The sequence below is a fragment of the Bemisia tabaci genome, chromosome 10 (assembly GCF_918797505.1).
Source record: "Bemisia tabaci chromosome 10, PGI_BMITA_v3".
Lineage (NCBI taxonomy): Eukaryota > Metazoa > Arthropoda > Insecta > Hemiptera > Aleyrodidae > Bemisia > Bemisia tabaci.
In genome coordinates, this window is record NC_092802.1 from 27090072 (window position 1) to 27108289 (window position 18218).

Consider the following 18218-nt stretch of genomic DNA (forward strand, 5'->3'; position numbering starts at 1 on the left):
CAAATCTAGGCGTAAATTTTGCCAGTTCATTCAGCCTTGTTAAAAGTTACAGAGGAATTTTCTTCTCTGGGTGTTTTAAAAGCCCCTTCTAAAACAGAAGTGGTTGATATAAACTTTTTGAAAAAAGGAATAGGTAACTACTTAAATGCTATAATTCAAAGGAAATTGAGATTAATTTTTTGGGCGATAGCAAAAGGAAAAAATTAGATTTGAAATAAATATATTAAAAAATATATTTCAAAAATTATAAGAGTCTTACAAGATGATTTTCAAGACTTTTTGGAAGAGATTATGCAAATAATTAACAAACAAAATAAATAGCTTTGATAAAATAGTTACAAGGAGTAAACATAACAAGAAGTTTAAAAATTATGGAGAGAGTGACAAAAATTTCTTCTCATTCAGAACACAAACAACACTGATGTGCTACGGATGGAAAAATTATTTACTGTTAGCGTATTTTTCCAAGGAAATACACTATTGCATTCTCCCCTGATGTCACGCCTTGATCAAAGACTATGTAATTAGCATCGATCATTATGGATCGTAGATTACGAACATGCATACTGTTCAGATTCATGCATACATGTACACGTAATTATATGTATTTTCGACTCATCATGGTTTTTTCGATTTTTCCTGGGTTGTATCTCCTGTCTTTTACAATTTTCCAGGTGAAAGTTTTTAAAATGTCAAGTCAAGGAACGGGACAATTATTCTGCAAAGAGAAATTGTAGATTTGAACAGCGCAACTCACCGTTTTTGTATATTTTTAATAATGAACAAGGCCACATGAGTGTTTTCATCGAAGAAATATGATTTCGTTGCGTTACATTTTGATTTGAGAGACAGCTAAAAACTAAAACAGTGTCCTACGATAATCTCTTCAATACGGTGATACATAAAAGATGTGCTTTAGATTGCAATAAAAATAAGTCTTCTCTTACATGTTAAATCAGTCAATATAATAAATTAGGATTGGAAGGTATAATATTAATTAAAAAAAATACTGCCTTTTTGAGAAGATCTCTGGGTAACACAGATGTTGTAGCTACGATGAGTGAAGAGCATCAAAATGATTAGATTAAAATCAAATGAATTGAAAACAAAAATTGCAAACCCTTCAAGTGCGGTGATTCAAACTCTTGCATCTACACTGTTACTTACAACAATGTGTCCATCTTTGATAAATGAGTACAAGGTATCATTTTAAAGAGGGATCATTTTTAAACTTCACACTTTAGTTGCAATATTTAAAAAGTTTAAAACCTAATTCAAAGTTTAAAGTTTAAGAAAACTCATTAAAGCTATTAAAGTTCTTCTTCGGTACTAAGAAAATAGTGATGGAGACAAAATAAGTTAAAGACTTCAAGTCGGAATGAGAGATAAAAATATAAAAAAAGGATAAAATTATATTGCAAGTAAGATGGCGATTTCGAAAATGATCTTCTACGCTATTCAAAACTTGGTTGGGGTTAACTTGAAAAAGTCCCACAACTCTTGAGAGAAATTTTCCAGAAAATTTACGCTGGGAATTTTTATCAATTTTTTTCGTCACTATAAGCGATGCAAATTGAGATATTGGTAATGAGCCATTGTAGGTGTTAATCATGTTTTAGTAGTTGACACTAATAGAATAGAAGAAAAAAAATAAGAAAAATTGGTTTAAACGCAAAATATTGTTGTTTAAAAAGTAGCGGAAATTGATCCTTTTCAAAAGGCAGAAGATGAAATCATTCACCATGGACATTTGACACATGAATGACCAAAATATGGATAGTATCGGCTGGATTTTTCATTGACAGCAAAGATAAATTTTCGAAACTTCTAACCCAACCCAAAAAAGGGGCATATATAGTTCTGAAGATAGTAAAAACAAAAGGGGGGACTAGAATCACACCACTCTCCTAAAAGATAAAGGTCTCTTCTATTTAGATGGTTAAGAGGGGGAAAAACAAAATTGACTAAGAACTGAAATAAAAATCTCAAGAATAATTGAAAAAATAACAAACTAGAGGCGATTAAATCAGAGACTATGAGTTTACAAACAAAGCAAAGGATAGTAAATTAACTAATGACCTGAAAATTACGTCATTCCTCATTTACGATATCATCTGAAAAACGAGGAAAATCTAAATATTTAGAAAGAAAATACACGGCTCAAAAGACGAAAAAATTTAAAGCAGTTTTTTACATTATTTTTTCTGACATTTGATACCAGATAGAGATTTACAAGAGTGAGTGAATTCACGGATATAATGGCCTAAAACTTGTTGGTTTAGGGTCAACCGCTAGTTGCGAAACCTAATCTCTAAATTCGACTATAAATCGTAAAAATGATATCATAAGCTCAAGCTGTACGCGAGTAGAGCTTCGTTCACCGCAGGCAAGAGGCATTCTTAATTTCTTAAAAGTTCTAACCACTAATCAGAGATCAAATAAGAAAGTCGGCATTCTTGCAGCAACTTTAAGCCGTGCGTTGACTGGCCAACAAATTTTGGACCTAAAACTAGTTTTAACCATGTGGGTAGGAAACAAATCGGATTTGATGTAATTGAAACAACAGAAACGGCACGTCTCAGTAGCACTGAATCAGAATCTCTGCTGACATTTCATCTATTATGAGAAAATCAAAGGTAAATATTACATTGATACTTAAACTGAATACTCTTAATGGTTTTATGAAGATCCAACTGGAAATTTCAGAAAAATTAACTATGGGTTTCCTTTCTAAATTACAAATTATCCACAGATATTCTGAAACAGCATAGCCAAGAGCATGCAATTTATTGCCATTTTTTTAAGTTGAGCTTTTTCTAATCTGAAGAATTTTAAGCAACATTAGAAACATTTGCTTAAAAATACGAGGAAAAAGTAATTTTCAGGTCTTCATAGACAAGTTAGACATATTCAATACATAACAATATTAAACCACTTATTCTGTAACTGTTAAATCGAATTTGCATGTGAATAAAGGTAAGAGAATCGGGTAGGGCGCATACCCTGCTACCAAATGTTTTTGGATGGCTATTAATTATTAAATGGGTGCGTTCTGATCTCCCATCGACAGTTTTTGCTCGATGGGTGGTATTCAATTCTCAGTGAGAGCAAATCTACATCTTTTAAATCTAAGTATGTTTAGCTACCTGTGTTTTCACTCTAATCCGAGTCCGATCTTTAAATTGTGCTACATCACTGACATTTGAATTCTCGTTTTTGTGTTTTTATAAGAGTGCTCATACCTAAATGATGCACTGTGATAATTTTTGGAAAAAATTATGATTTTATTGTTCTCGTATTTTTTAATTTACTGATGATGGACAGACATAGCCTGAAATACAGCCAAGCAAAGAAATAACTTTCTGAGAACATAATGCGCTACACTGTAAGCATACTACCTTCCTAATTCACTTACCCTTTACCCATGTTGCATCAAAGGAAGGATATATACACAACTACTCTTTCTTATATCACAGGAAAAAATAATTTTGCGGGACCTTAAACATCTCTCCTTACAGAGCAGTTTTTCATCACAAGAGAGGTACCTAATGTTCCGAGATTCTTACAAAGCCTAGCGGCACCTTGCTCCTCTTTAGAAGTGGAGGCCAACGATTCTTTTGCATTAATAAAATGACCTCCTTCAACTTTTGAGCATTATCAGTGAAAAAAGAATACATATCAATGAGGGAAACAGAAAAGGCTGAAATTCGCTGGAAAAAATTTACAATGCAATTAACAGAAAAAGTATCATCATTCAGTCATTCTGCCATTCTGAATTTTCAATGAACCTCCTATTCTCCTTCATAAAGAATATTCCGCAAGTCCCGCACCACCTGAACTACGCATCACATCTGTAATTTTTTTACAAATTGAGATTGAGATTTGAAATTTTGTGAGTGCTCTTGCGCCACTGGAAACACAGGGTGTCTACTGGTACCCTGTCATTCGAGATCCTTGCTTTTTCTTTACTTTCCAGAAAATTCTTTTTTTTTGGCGATTTACAAAAATCTTTGCATTTTCTATACCTTTTCCTTACTTTGCACGCATTTTTAACTATATTTTGATTGGAAAAGGTGAATGATGGAATGACAAAGGAATAAACCGGAAAACACGATGAATTGAACCAGGATGTTGATAAATGGATTATGTGAGGAAATCGCATACTCCCAGGCTACTTTCTAAAGTTCGTCAAAAAATCTCGAATTCCCATACCTTTTCACCGAAGATCCGTACCTTCTCTCTGCTTCCGAAATCCATAATTGTTTTGTACAGTAGATGCCCTGAACGCGACTTTTGGGATCCCTTCAAAATTTGGAGGGGACCACTCTAAAAGGGGACAAGGGTCTTCGGGATTATTGAGGTGGTGCAGGACTTCCGGATAACTCTGTAAAATTAATCTTAAAAATTCCTGTTGAAGAAACTTTAGACAACAATTCATACAACAACATCTCAGGTAAAATCTCATTAGCTTTACATTGTGTCTTAGAGAGAAAAGTGCATAATTCTCTGCTTCACGACAACATTGCAATGCATCCCTTGAAAGTGTGATAAGTTTCACATTATAATTCGCAGTCTTCAACATGGATACACATTTAAAGGCTTAGAAAGGAACGCCACAAATCAAAGACCCTAGGAGGGTAATTACATTAGCCTCTCGGAACACGAAAACTTTTCAGTTCTTAAAATATTTAGGGGAAACCTAAATTTTCATACTTAATCTAAATTTCACAATAAAACCTCCTTTCAAATACACATACATTACACTAGTTATTGCAAAGATTCAATACGGAATTATTTTCACTTGGTTTCCCAAAATTTGGCAAAAAATAGCTCAGGATTGGAAACTAGCAGGTTTTCTGGCAAGCCTTGCCTTAACTGGAGCTGTCCAACCAAGCGATTGCGGCAATGATATGAGGAACTAATATGGACTTCTTTAAAACTGACTGCTCGAACCAATAGATGAAACGGTGACTTTCTGCCTGCCTAATTTTTCATTTTTTCCCTTCAATATCTTTTCCAGATACTGCGCAATAATTACTCGGGCGCAACTTGATAAAACAATTGATTGCACATACACATCCCACAGAAATAGATTTAAACAGATTAAATAAAAAAATATTAGGATGCAATACAATGATAAACATAAGAAACCTGGCAGGCCCAGTAAAAAAGGCAATTTACCCACATCATCTCAATTGATGTCTCCTGATCATTAGAAATATATACAAGTTCCTAATCGATCAACGTTTACACTAATGGTAGTTTAGATAACTTGATGGTAAAAAGCTATGAATGTTTCACCAGGCTATTACAGTTTTTCCACCAAGTTGGTTTGCGTCTCCAGCAAGAAAAAAGTGAAATTTACAGTGTATGCCATGATTTGTTCACGATTAAAAAAATGTGAATGGCCAGCATCTGCAAAATTGATGCTCTATCTAAACACTTAAAGTTACTAAAAAGAGATATCTCCTTCCTTATTGTTCATCAGTGATATTGAAATACTGCTAATGAAAAGCCAAACATTTTTAGTGCATTGCTGGAAATCGATTGACTGTGAATGAGACCAATCCAACAACTTTTTGGTAGAGCCAATATTGCACTTTAAAACCAGGGATTCTCCTCTAACTGTCTCACCAAAACAACTTGGTGCCTAAAAATCTCAAAAGATATGAGTATTTTTACCTGAAGGGGAGAAAGGAAGAATAACACCACATTTTTTTTAAATTGTACGTAGTTGATGGTGAGAAGGAAAGTTTGAAAAAACTTAAATCGTGTTAATATCTAAATTCAATGGATGCAATGGATCACAAGACAGGATAAGAATTGACTGGATGTCTCTATTGGAGCGTTTCTTTTGATGAGAAATCAGTGTTCTATAATTATGTGCGTTCATATCTGTGCAATAGAGAGAGAGTAACTAAAAAACCGGTTGTTAGTCAAATGTGGTCCAATCAAAGGTCATTTTTGAATGCGTCCCTTGGCTTTCGAAGTTGGAAGAGCCACCTATACTGGGCGGCTTTGAGAAATTTTGAGAATTTTCTGACGAGCTGCTTGGAGCAGCATTTAAAGAACCAGAGTGGAGTTGGAAGGAATTGAAATTGATACCGTATTCACTGAGAAGCTCATTGTCCTTTTTCTCCTGGTTCTTTGGTGTGAAGTACGGGTACAAGGGGTTGATAAGTCCGACTATTTTGGGTTCAGTGGCCGTTTCTGAGTCAGAGGACAGGAGTGATTTTCCAGAGAGCAGAGGGTCAAAGTCATCCATTGAGGAAGTCGAGTTCAGCTGGATGAGATTTGCTTCTTCAACAGCGGGTAACTGGAAAAGGAAGTGGTAACAAGTTACACGACTGCAGAATACAACAAAGGACCATTAGACAAGGTATGAATTTAAGTATTCTGATACATGTATCCATGTGTGATGTATGTGTCTGTATTTCTCTTCAAACTTTCACAACAACGTATAACGCGTTTTGTACAACGGAAATTACTGGAATTCACTCCGAAACAAGATATTGTGTTTTTAATTAGCATTGATTCCGAAAAATTTGAATTTTGCGCTCACAAGAAAACAAGAACCTACTTCAATCAAATCGCAAACTACTCTGCCGTGCTAAGCAAAGACGCCGTGAATCCATCAAGATTTTCCCTTGTTTATTGGAACACACTTTATAAAGTAATAAAAACCGTTTTACTAGTTAATAAAAAATTAGTATTTGAGTTTAGGACAACATGTGCTCCCCGGTGCCTCTTCCAAACATTCAGTTGCAAGTAGTTAAGTCCGATTTGATGCAGAGGTGATGAATGGAGACATTTTGATGTTATATCATTGGTCTCAAAATAAGGTTAGTAAAGTTATACACAGTACGGACCTCAAGATTACAATTCTCAGATTGTCGTTTCTGTGTTCGAAAATCACTCCTTAACAGAATCATACCAGTGTGTAACTGAGTTTTTGCAAGATTGAGCTGGTATTAGCGGAGATTTTAGCGATTAATATACTAAATCATGTGAGTGATCCTAAATATAGAAAAAAAATACGATTTAAGAGAAAGAACAGTAGTATACCTTTGGAGGCTGATTTTTCCTTGGAGGCAAAGTAGGTGGCGTGGCAAGAAAGACATCATCAGAGGTGTACCATGTAGAATTTGTGCTAGACGCCAGTTCTTTTTTGTCCTTGTCTACGGGTGTCTGATTTGATATGGAGAGGTTCTCTAAACTCCGCACCAACTTCGATGAAGAAATGCCTCGATTGAAGATTACGTCTTGCAGATCATCCATCAAATTTATGTTCAGATCCAAAGGAGGATATTGAGAATTGTCATCTAATTCAGTTGGTGATGTCAATCTGTTCCGTACAAAAATATATTAGATTTACAGAAGATAAAACATGCAATGGAAACTTTGATGGTAAATTCAAAAAATAAATAATGACACAAAGATTTATCAGAGGAATTTATGAAAAACTCCTCACTTAAATTGTTATGTTATTCTTGATGTTATTTTTCAGAATGCTAAAATTTGAATAAAAAGCCACTGCTAAAAAGATAAGGGACCTTAGTCAATGGAGACAAAATTTTCTGTACTGGAAGCAATTTTAGTCTATTTAGGTCAAAAAGCTGGGTTGTGTGATCTCTAAAGAAAAGTCTCAGAAAAGAGTAGAAAAAATTACGTTTTGAGCGATTCACAATGTTCATTTATTCTGCTGATTATGGACGGAATATGCATTATAATGCAGCAACCTGGGGCCCTGAATACGGCAAATTACATTTTCAAACAGCTTTTTTTCAAAACTGCAAATGTGAGCTGCAAAATTCAAAAAACCAAAACGCAACTTTTAATCAGAAATTTTTGGCAGGTTTCCATCCAAAATTTCTGTTATACATGCTTCAGTGCTCTGGTATCAGTAACTCATAAAGATTTTTCTGGACTTATGTTCCAATTTTCTTGAATAAGCATAAATATTACTATCACTATTCCATTTAAATGACAGCATGTAATTACAAGCTTTCATCGCCTCCTCATAACTAGTGCATTGACACTTAATAATAGTGCATCATCAGTGTTAACTGTTGTGTATTCGACAGTATCTGAAAGTCTAATAGTAGGGATCTACCTTGTAAAAGTTCATTTTTGCTTGTAGCTGCATTTTTACTTTCAAAACGCATTCAAGTACAAGTTACTTTTTCCAGTCAATTATACTCTTTCAGAGTCAATGCAATCATGAATGTGTTGTAAGGACTAGTTTTGGGGTTACCTTCATCCCAAATTGAGTTCACCTTGAGGGGTTTTTGTGTGACCTGATTCCATTTTAAGGACCCTTTTTACATCTACTAGTCAGGTCAATCAAGATTAAATTTACATTCGCATTCATAAGTAATTTACTTAAAACAGTTCGTACTTGGTGTAATTAGTATCGCTGATTCCGGTGCTGTGTCTTTCTCGTTTGTAAGTGGTAGGAACTGGGACACGGGAGGATTCAGTTGGAGAGCCGGGTGCCGAACGAGGTTCTGGGTGCTGGACTGGAGATGGATCCCTTAATTTTGAGCGAATTCCCCTGTAAGCGGTTTTCACATTCCTTCCTCGTTCTTTCACCTGATGAACAGATAAAAGATTAATTCATCAGTGCAACTGTTAGTAACTGAGTTCCTATTTTAGAATTCGTCTTTCTTAAGGTATGAATTCTACCAAAAAGTCGATGGTATCGCTGGAAAAAATAAGTATATTACTTTGTGACGATGCAAAATCAATGTCAGAACAATGTCAGAATTTACTATGAACAGGAAAATCAACCGTTTTCAGTAAATGAAATCTTATATTTTCCAAATATTTCTTGCAAAAAATATTGATTGGTTTTCTATTTAAAAAACAAAGTAAGAGGAAAATTGTTTTAAACACGGAAACTATTGAGGTTCTGTCTCATATACTTTATATTCATTGTCAGCTAGCACCAGAGGAGTAGGTCCTCAGCACTGGTGAAAGATTGCCTGCGCAAAAAGACCTATAGACTTCAGAATATTAACCCAACAGTAAAAACTGAAAAATCTGATATTCCAATGACGAAAGAAATGGAGGTAAATAATTAGAAGCTTCTCATGAACAGGGTTACCACAGAATTTAGAAAATAAACTTCCCTGATTTCCCTGACATATTTTTGTAAAATTCCCTGACTATTGATGATATGCCAGATGGTTGAAAAGACTTACTATGAGATAGTTTTTAGGCAAAATTCGTTGCTTAAAACGTCAAACCCATTCTGGAAAGTAAAAAAAGGCGACTGAACAATTTTTACTCAACTTTTTCGTCATTGCCTATGATATTTTCCGGTAATCCCTGACTGTGGCAACCCTGATCAATAGGACACAATACCTACTTGAAAAAAATAAGGTGAATCACACACCTATTTAAGATATCATCACACAATTTTGACATCCCAAGCACTGTAATAAAATGAAAAATCATAGCCAGTTCTACTAAAACTATTTAATTCAAATGTTAGAAGCATAAAGTCTGGGGAGAAAAAAGCAGAGACATTTAATGGTAAATATGATTCAACAACTTAAAAAAAACTACTTACAGTTTTAACAGCGGACTTAACAGCTGGGTTGGCCTGCAATGTCAATAAGAATAAGAAATAAAATACTTGAGCTCAACAAAAACATAAACTGAAAAGGGAATGGATGAAAAAGAAAAAATATGAAAAGGGAGTAAGAGGCATAAATCAACTAGACTAAGAATAAATGATTACCCAAAAAAAATCTGTCAGTGCATGCAACTACATTTGATTATTAATGAATTTGAAGATTCTTCCTTTCTGCATCACATCAATTTTGTAAGTTATTTTCTTCTTTTACTTTTTCGTAAGAAATACGAAAAAGGAAGAAGTTGACCACAATAATTTAGAAACTACTTTGTTATCTATCTGGATAAAACAACTGATAGCCAAAAAATTCAAGACGGCACTTTAGAGGTTACAGCTTAGATACTCATGTGGCCCTTATCGTTTTGCATCAGCAATACGAACACTAGTAATGGTGGCATTGCGATGAGGATTCTCTGTTATAACTGTGTTATCTCTGTTATAAACTCTTCTAATGCATTAGCAGTGATAAAACACTCCATTCAAGCTAAAGAAACTACACATTAATCAGAAATAAAACAGCTGAGGAAAAAAGGGGACACTCATTCTGGTAATAGCTGCATGAGAAGAGTGAAAAATGAAGATTCGTACCCGGTTCTTGACACTCCTCAGGAACGCTGTGCTGTCTCGTTTGATAGTGAAGGTCCATTCTTTGTATTGCTGTTTCAGTCTAGAGCTAGTTTTGTCCATATAGCTGCAGGCTTCCATCTCAAACTCATCTGAGAAACCAAGACCAGCATTTAGCAGCTCTAACCGTTCTTCAATGAACTGCAAAAGGAAAAGGGACCATCAAAAATAATTATTGACACTGCAAATTCTGGGTGGTTGGTGCTATCCAATTTCAAGATAGCGATACAATTATAAATATTACTACATTCAGCACAAGCACTTCGCACGGGAAACTTGAGGAATTTGGCGGCAGCTGAATGGGTCTGTTGCAAGCAAGAGATTCAGCCATGTGAATGTAAAATCACATGCTCAATGCCTCAGAGGTAAAATGACATGAAAATCTTGATTTTGCATTTATAGAGTTTGGGATCCAATCCTTCAAGCACAATTTGTGTTGTTTGGAACACGCTTTTCCGAATTTCCTGCGTTTGCAAGCAGTATTTTAGTCACCAGTAAAGAGCAAAGGCAACTTCAGGCAGCTTCGATGGCTGCTGATAGTTGCCTCTTTGTTGCTGTTGTTATTCTTTTGCTGTGTTTACGAGCAAAACTTGATCTTTGACAGTGGTCCATGCCTTGGGTTGGAAGAAGGTAATTCATCAATCTGCAGGTTAAGTTGATTATATCATGCTTAGAATTGTCAGTTCTTGTCAATCGCAAGTTGCCATTACTTGTTCTGAGATACACTAACTGAAAACTGCCTGCAGACACGAGAAATTTGAAAAATGAAGTTCCAAACACGCAAATCGCACACTAAGGGATGGACTTTAGACCTTCTTCATGTACCCATCATGATTTTTGTGCCATTTTACCTTTGATAAATCTATTCAGACAGCTGTATCTTTTGCAAGCAACAGACTCATTTTGTCATTATTTGAGACAAAGTTATTTACGACCTCCTGAGCAAGCTAAGCTTGTAAAATTGAACAGATGCAAATTTTGAGAAAAGCAGGGCTCAAAAGTGAATTTTCCAGAATTTCTACATGCATTTTCATCCACAGATTTCGACATTGCGGTTGTATTGGATATGCAGAGCTCTCTGTTCTGAAAAATACTATATTATCTTCCTGACTGAGGTGCAGAGAGGAATGAAGAGCCCTCCTCCATCATCAACATTTCAATAATGCTTCTCATATGTTCCTATTTCTTCATGGCTTTGACATTAAATTAAATAAACAAAAGGTGCCGATTTATGTAGATACCTGTTGAAAAATCTGTAGGTGAAGCATCTTTCGCAGGAATGGTTGCATGGAAGCAGGTCGAGAATTGATAAATGCTTCAGGGTTGAAGGTGATCTCCTGTCCTTGCTGAAAACGCAGTCCATCTCTGTAACCGCCGATTAGTTGAACTAATGCTTGCAGGAATGCTCTGGACACTCCGTCTCCCAGAAGTACAGCACGGTTTTTCAATTGACGTCTCAGCCGATTTACCTTGCAAAGGAATGAAACAATCAATCATTTACTAAAACTTCCTTGCATTTTTTCTTCGTAAAAAATTTTGACATGAATTCTAGCATTTTAAATTGTGTCATATCTTCTTCTTTTTTTCTTAATTAAAAAGAATTTAAACATGCATGTCATGGCCATCTGGCATAATTAAATCTTATACTTCAAACTAAGACTGGTGCATTAATTTTCTACATAATCTACATTTCTTGAATAGAACGAGGTGGGTTACTCACAATGTTCTATGAAGAAGGATTAGAGGGTTTCAAAAGTGATTCGTAAAATTGTTTAAACTTTAACGGCATGCAGTGAAACTCAATAGCAATTTACATTGTGTAAGTTAAGAGTATATATTGCCAAGGATGCATGTCAACATATATTTTTCTCCTTCTAATTTTCAACTTTTACAACCTACTGATTGTTTTTATGGTCAACTTTTAACTTATAACCTGTCATTGATATTATTAAACTGAGGCCTCCCGAAAACAGCAACATACGTTCCTTGACGTTTTTGTACAAAAGAGTAAGAATGATGAAAAACAACCGTGAAGGTGCTGTCTACTATAATGCTGGTTATTTACGAGAGGGAAAGTTTGCAAGGAGCATTAATTGAAAAATGAAATCCTGGGACAAGTAGCAGATATGGTCTCCTTGGATTAAATTGATGAATAAGAAATGCCTGTGCTACATTATATTTAAAAAAACTTACGACATCTTGAGGTAAACTTTCTAGATCATCAAATGGAGTTTCAACAGTATTTGTATCAGCATTCAAGATGACCACTTCACCCAAGTCGTTTCTCCGTACATTCTAAAAATGGAACAGAAAATATTTTGATTCAACAAAAACAGGAGCTAAATGGAATGATTGGTCAACGGATTTGAAGACCCCATGATCATATTATTCAGTAGACAAGCCAGATTCCAGTTGCTACTTACATTAGATAAAAAATAAAAATTTAGTGTCTCGGTGTCAATTCATTATTAAATCGACAAGGAACTATATTGACGCAGTGATGCTTTGATAGAGGACAGAATCAGTGCAATACGAATTAAAAAAACAAGCACTTCCAAAGTATCCCATTTGAAATAATTGTTGATAAAAATACTGCCACTTTTATTCATTGCAAGTGTTACTTTACAAACATGCGCAAATTTACAATTTTACTGTATGTTAAATGAGGAATATATGAATAATTCGGTCTCATTTCATTTTTAATTCCAATTAAAACACACTGTTGTATGAGTCATTTGACTTGAAGACCTACGATATCTGCCAATTAGTATGTTTTTCCCAAATGATGGTTTTCGGCGTTTTATACATATTTTCCAGTACCACACAACATTCACCATTAAATCATGAAAAGTCAATTGAATATTGAAGATGTTAAGACATACCGGTAACAATGATTCTGGCAGGCCAATCAGATAAGGCATTGGTGCAAGTAAATAGTCAATTAAGTGTTTAGGAAGAACTGGAATGAAGATATGCTGCCAATTCATTGGATAGATGATACCATTTGCTGATTGAACACAAGCGCTTAATCTGTAGAGCTTCTTGGACACAAAAATTATTCGTCTTTCGTAGAGCATTGAAGCAAAAATTATCATCATATTGTGCGTGTCGACTGCATTGTAATATTCTGTCAGGTTTCGCTAAAAGAAAGTTAGAATGAGACATTAAGAACATTAAATTTAAAAAGTTATTGATTGGCTGTTTTCTCACAACTCAATTCGCAATGGCCCTGAGATCAAGTAATGAATGAAAGGATATCACATCCACAACTGAGTGGTAAGTGATTTTAATTTAGCAAGGTAAAGAATCTTAATTGAATCTGAATAAATTTGAATTTAGCAAAATCTGAACCTTAAATCTGAATTCAGCGAGGTAGAGAATCTTTCTAACAGTCTAAGCAGAACTGACGGCAAATTAATATTTCTCCCTCCTCTTCCTTACTGCAATAATTTCCTGTGGTATAAGTTTACTTCTTTTATCCTTCCACATGAAATTTTGACAAGATATCCTATACTCATTTTTTAAAATTTGCTTCTGATCTGAAACTAATGACTGCGAACTATCAATTTCTCCAAAGCTAATTTTTATTCTCAATTTAAGTGAGACAAAAAAATTTTAAGCATGCTTACATTCTCTGGGATGCGAGGGAGCTGAAACTGAGCCGGAGCTGTACACACAAAATGAGTTACTCCATCTTTGAGCGAAACTTGAAGCGGATGACCAAAGTCTGGGGGCGGATTCCGATATACTGAGTTTAAGAATGACCATAGCTCATCCGAATTGATGCTACGAGTCAGGTCCGAAACGAAGTTCAAAAACCTGTCAACAATTGATGAAATACTGATAAAATAGCCGATAAGGGTATACAATTGTATTATGTTCTGACCATTAGGAGCCAGGAAAAGTTGAGCATAGCAGATAAAACTTTCCGCATTTCTCAAAACAAGGTTTTTTTTATATAAAATTTAGTCTATCGTAACTCTGGCTGGATTTGAGATTGTTAGGCATTTTCGGTGACAAAATTTGTGCAAATTACTTATTTAAACAGCAATAGTACGAACCCATTGATGTATTACTCATTAACTACACTTTTCCGAGTTTTTCCTGTACTACTCCTTTCTCCCTCATAAAACCAATTTTCCTGCTCCCACGTATACTTTTCAATGTCCCTAAGTAGTCCAAAGCTCTCCTTCCTTAAGGTGAATGGTTAGGTATAAACTAGGGGGCTACACCCCCTGGCCGCTACGCGGCCCAACCCCCTGAAGGCGCTCCGTGCCATCAATGGGCCGCTTCGCGGCCCTATTTTTTCCCTCCTGTTAGTGTTAGTTTTATTTTTCCTCAAAACAATTACGATATGAGGTATACTTTAATTTTAAACTTTACTTAAAATTACTTTAAAATTAAAAGGACGCGTTTTGGAATAACTGCTTGATGAAATATTGCAGTAAAACAATGAACAATGATAGTCAGGTAATAATTAAGATTTCATGAGTCGGGGATCGAACCTACACCGAGTTCAAAGTGGACGCATTCGACGTCTTAGACGACTCGGTCACCGCTCGACGTGAGGGTTTTGGTGCGAATCTTGTGTAGATAAGTGTAGAGCTGATGCGCAGGCTACACAGCTACTGCGCAACCTCCTCGACCACTGCGCATCCTCCCGCGCATAGCGGTAGCAGTACCGGAGCATTCTGTAAACTCACTCACTTTTATAACGTGATTTTAAAAAACCTGGGTCCTTTTTCCAAAATCTGATTACAGCAGGCTCATTTAGGGCCTATTACCTGTCGATTTACGCAAAAATCATGGAAATCGGCCCGGTAGAACGCTCAAACGAACTATGACAAAAAGTATAAATTTACACTGTTTAAATGGGAGAATTCGCAACTTTACCACGTAATATAAAAAAACCTGGGCCATATTTTGAAAATCTGAAAAGAGTTGGCTTATCTAGAGACAATTGCCTGTCGATAGCCGCAAAAATCATGAAAATCGGCTTGGTAGAACGCTGGAACTAAGCGTTACCAGTTTCGCAAAATTAGGAGGTCTCGGAGCTTATAGTATAGATGTGCGCATCTGTACCATGACAGCATATTTAAAAACTTACTTGTAGAATTGTTCATGCCATGGCAGGTAACTTAGAACCACAAACGAAGTATCTGATTTTGGATTGTGCCGGCAGAATCCAAACATCCATTTGGAGTCAGCACTTGTCAGCACAAATGAGTAATGCTGAACAACGGAATTATCAAATTCACAAGGAAACGCAAACTTAGGAACAACTCTGAGGACTTCTTCATCTTTGTAGGACTCGGGGAACTTCTGCAAGATCCAGGCGGGTTCATGATCACCTTTCGGACAAACAATCTCGCAGAAACATTCGAAAACATTCCTTACATTCTCTCTGAAAAAAAAAAAGACAACAAATTAAGTGTTAGTTACTTGAGTTTAATTTGTGAAAACCAGTAAACCATATTTATTCAAAATGTTCATCAACAGTGCAATTGAATTTAACAAAGAGGTTAATAGAATTCAACAAAATTTTGCAATCACCGACTGAACTCGGATGAAAAATTACCAGCTAAGGGATGGTAAAATGTATGTGATAAAGGGTTCTGAAGGATGAATATAATGGGATGGAAAATTCAAGGCAACAGTAGCGAAGCAGCATAAGAGAATAAGTTCCAAATCTGCAATGTAGCAGTTGGATATCTTTTCACTAACATATTGGTGGAGCTCACATACCCTCAAAACTTAAAAAATTAGCTTTACTCGTTAAGATTGCAAAACAAGAAGTGGTCACAACAGAGCTAAGCATGTCGTATGGAAAATTTGCAATCTGGCAATTTCCTGTGAACTAGACGCAAAGATTGCAACATAATTCTTCTTTGACTGTTTTATCAGAATGAATTGATCAAGCAATGTCACCTGGAAGGCCTGAATGGCATCTAAAATGTAATACAAAAATTGATATCATTCAAACACAAGGACTGAGACAGAAAAACACAGTTTGAACTGACCTCCCAGCAGATGATGATAAGGAAAGTAGGTTTCTTTGAAATTTTGTGGAGGCACCATATCATAGTGGCTCCGTTTTGCCTAAATTACAAACAGACAGTCTCAAGGATAAAAGGTGCCTCTGTTTTTTCGAATTTTAACAACAGTTGTGAACTTTGTAACACCTGTTACTAACTGCAAGGACACGACTGATAAGAGTGAGCCTCAAAGTGTAAGACTAATATATAAGAGGATTCTTAAAATTCAGGAGTCCAAAAGATCAGAGAGTCAGGGTATCTCTAATAATGAAAAAATTAGAATACTTACCGATATCGAGAACCCATTTTATCCTTTAAAGCCAACAGGAATAAGAGACGGAATCAGGTTCCGCAAAATGAGTATAAATCACTGTCCAGGAGCATTTCTTGACTAAAAATGATCATTATGGTAATTTCATAGTCCTAAACTTTATCAAATAAGAATTTTCAGAGGAATTTTTCAGTCTAACAAAGTTCATCTCGATATAAAGTAGCATATTAAAAATAAAATAAAATAAAATAAAAAAATCAACAATCCCCCATGAAGGTGAATGCACAGTGAAATGCCTTCTGATATTACAAAATAGGAAGATAAGAATACAGAATAGTAACCAACTACAGGAATAGGACGTAGGACCAGATAAATTATAACACTTAAAACATACGAAAACTTTTAAAGGAGCTAAAAAACACTTAGAAATCTTCGCTGAATCACGAACTTTGAAAGCTGCAGTGTTGTTCTGTTACATGTTACACGAACAAACATAACCTCAAATTAATAGTGGGCGAATAGTGGGGGTGGGGCACCTGACACTGTTGCCAAATCACCTGTTTCCATGAATTTAATAGCAAAGAAAAAATTGAGTGGAGAACTATTGTTGCAGCGTCGGTCATGTAATGACGATTCCATGGCCTTTTAACACGGATCTTTTAGGTGGTTCGCTCATCCAATGGTTGAGTCAGGTTTGATTTCCTGCTGATAATGGGATTTAATTGATAACAGTCAACAATGGGGGATGGCCGGACGAGGGTGTAGGGTAGGGCGCGGGTGGGGCAAGTACTTCAGAGTGGGAGCTGACCATAGACGTGTCAAAATAAATCAGTTTATTTCATTGAGGCGCTTCCGTAGAGTTACTGATTCGTAATTCATTCTTCACGATTTCACAGTTCACACTCCCTGCCTCCAGCCACGCTCCTTGCTTTTGCGCTTACGATCTGCATCGAACCAGTGGATTACAATCAGTGACGTTTTCTGATTACACGTCCGCGATCAGTGAGCTAGGGAAGCACTGGTTTCCGAAAAAATTGAGTGTTAATGATTAATTGAGGGGCTCGAGGGACAAGGCGCCTATGTGCAGTTTTTGGAAAAAAAAAATAAAAGAAGAAAAAAATTAAATATCAATGATTTCAAGTACAATTAAGTAGTCTTAGTGCATATTCTGTGACAAAATCGCTTTTAAATTCGAACTTTTAAGCATCAAAAAGTCGGTTTAAACTTTCTTCTCGCCGTAAGGATCCATGCAATTTCGAAACTACGACCACGTTATTTCTCGAAATAACAAAAACTGCACTTATGCGCCTTTTCCTCCAAGCATCAGGGCCGGATTAAGGGGGTGGCCCATGGCGACAAAATTTAGGGGGCGGCAAATTTGAATGTATAGGTATCAAAAAATGAGAGGAAACAATCGGATTCAGAAAATAAATTACAAACGAGAAAAGGCGAAAAAATCTCTCATTTCCTGAGAGTAAAAGTTCAGTAATTTTTTATTTTGTCGTCTTTCGGCGATACAAGAGACAACACCTTTAATTAATCGAGTTAAGAGAGAAACCGAACACGCAATTTGACCTGGAACGGCGCGGCGCGGCGCGGCGCGCGGCGTCGGCATGAAACACATAGCGCCTACAAGACTGCATGAATA

At 35.8% G+C, this 18218-nt stretch overlaps 1 protein-coding gene across 1 annotated transcript; it reads right to left on the reverse strand.

The window, feature by feature from the left end:
- Window positions 1-208: 208 nt before the first annotated feature.
- Window positions 209-17079, reverse strand: LOC109044560 (DENN domain-containing protein 1A). Its single transcript, XM_019062362.2, has 11 exons — window positions 16589-17079; window positions 15372-15668; window positions 13894-14083; window positions 13147-13404; window positions 12458-12559; window positions 11506-11733; window positions 10229-10405; window positions 9575-9607; window positions 8399-8592; window positions 7066-7345; window positions 209-6316 (listed from the first exon to the last, which is right to left on the reverse strand). Exons 1-11 carry the CDS (start codon window positions 16603-16605, stop codon window positions 5933-5935), a joined length of 2160 nt encoding a protein of 719 aa, XP_018917907.2. The 5' UTR covers window positions 16606-17079; the 3' UTR covers window positions 209-5932.
- Window positions 17080-18218: the final 1139 nt, after the last annotated feature.

Coding starts and splice junctions, on each gene's coding strand:
- LOC109044560 (XM_019062362.2), bottom strand. Junction 14,084..15,371: donor TGGCATGAACAATTCTACAA/GTAAGTTTTTAA, acceptor AATTGTTGACAG/GTTTTTGAACTTCGTTTCGG. Junction 10,406..11,505: donor ACCTACAGATTTTTCAACAG/GTATCTACATAA, acceptor TTCCTTTTGCAG/TTCATTGAAGAACGGTTAGA.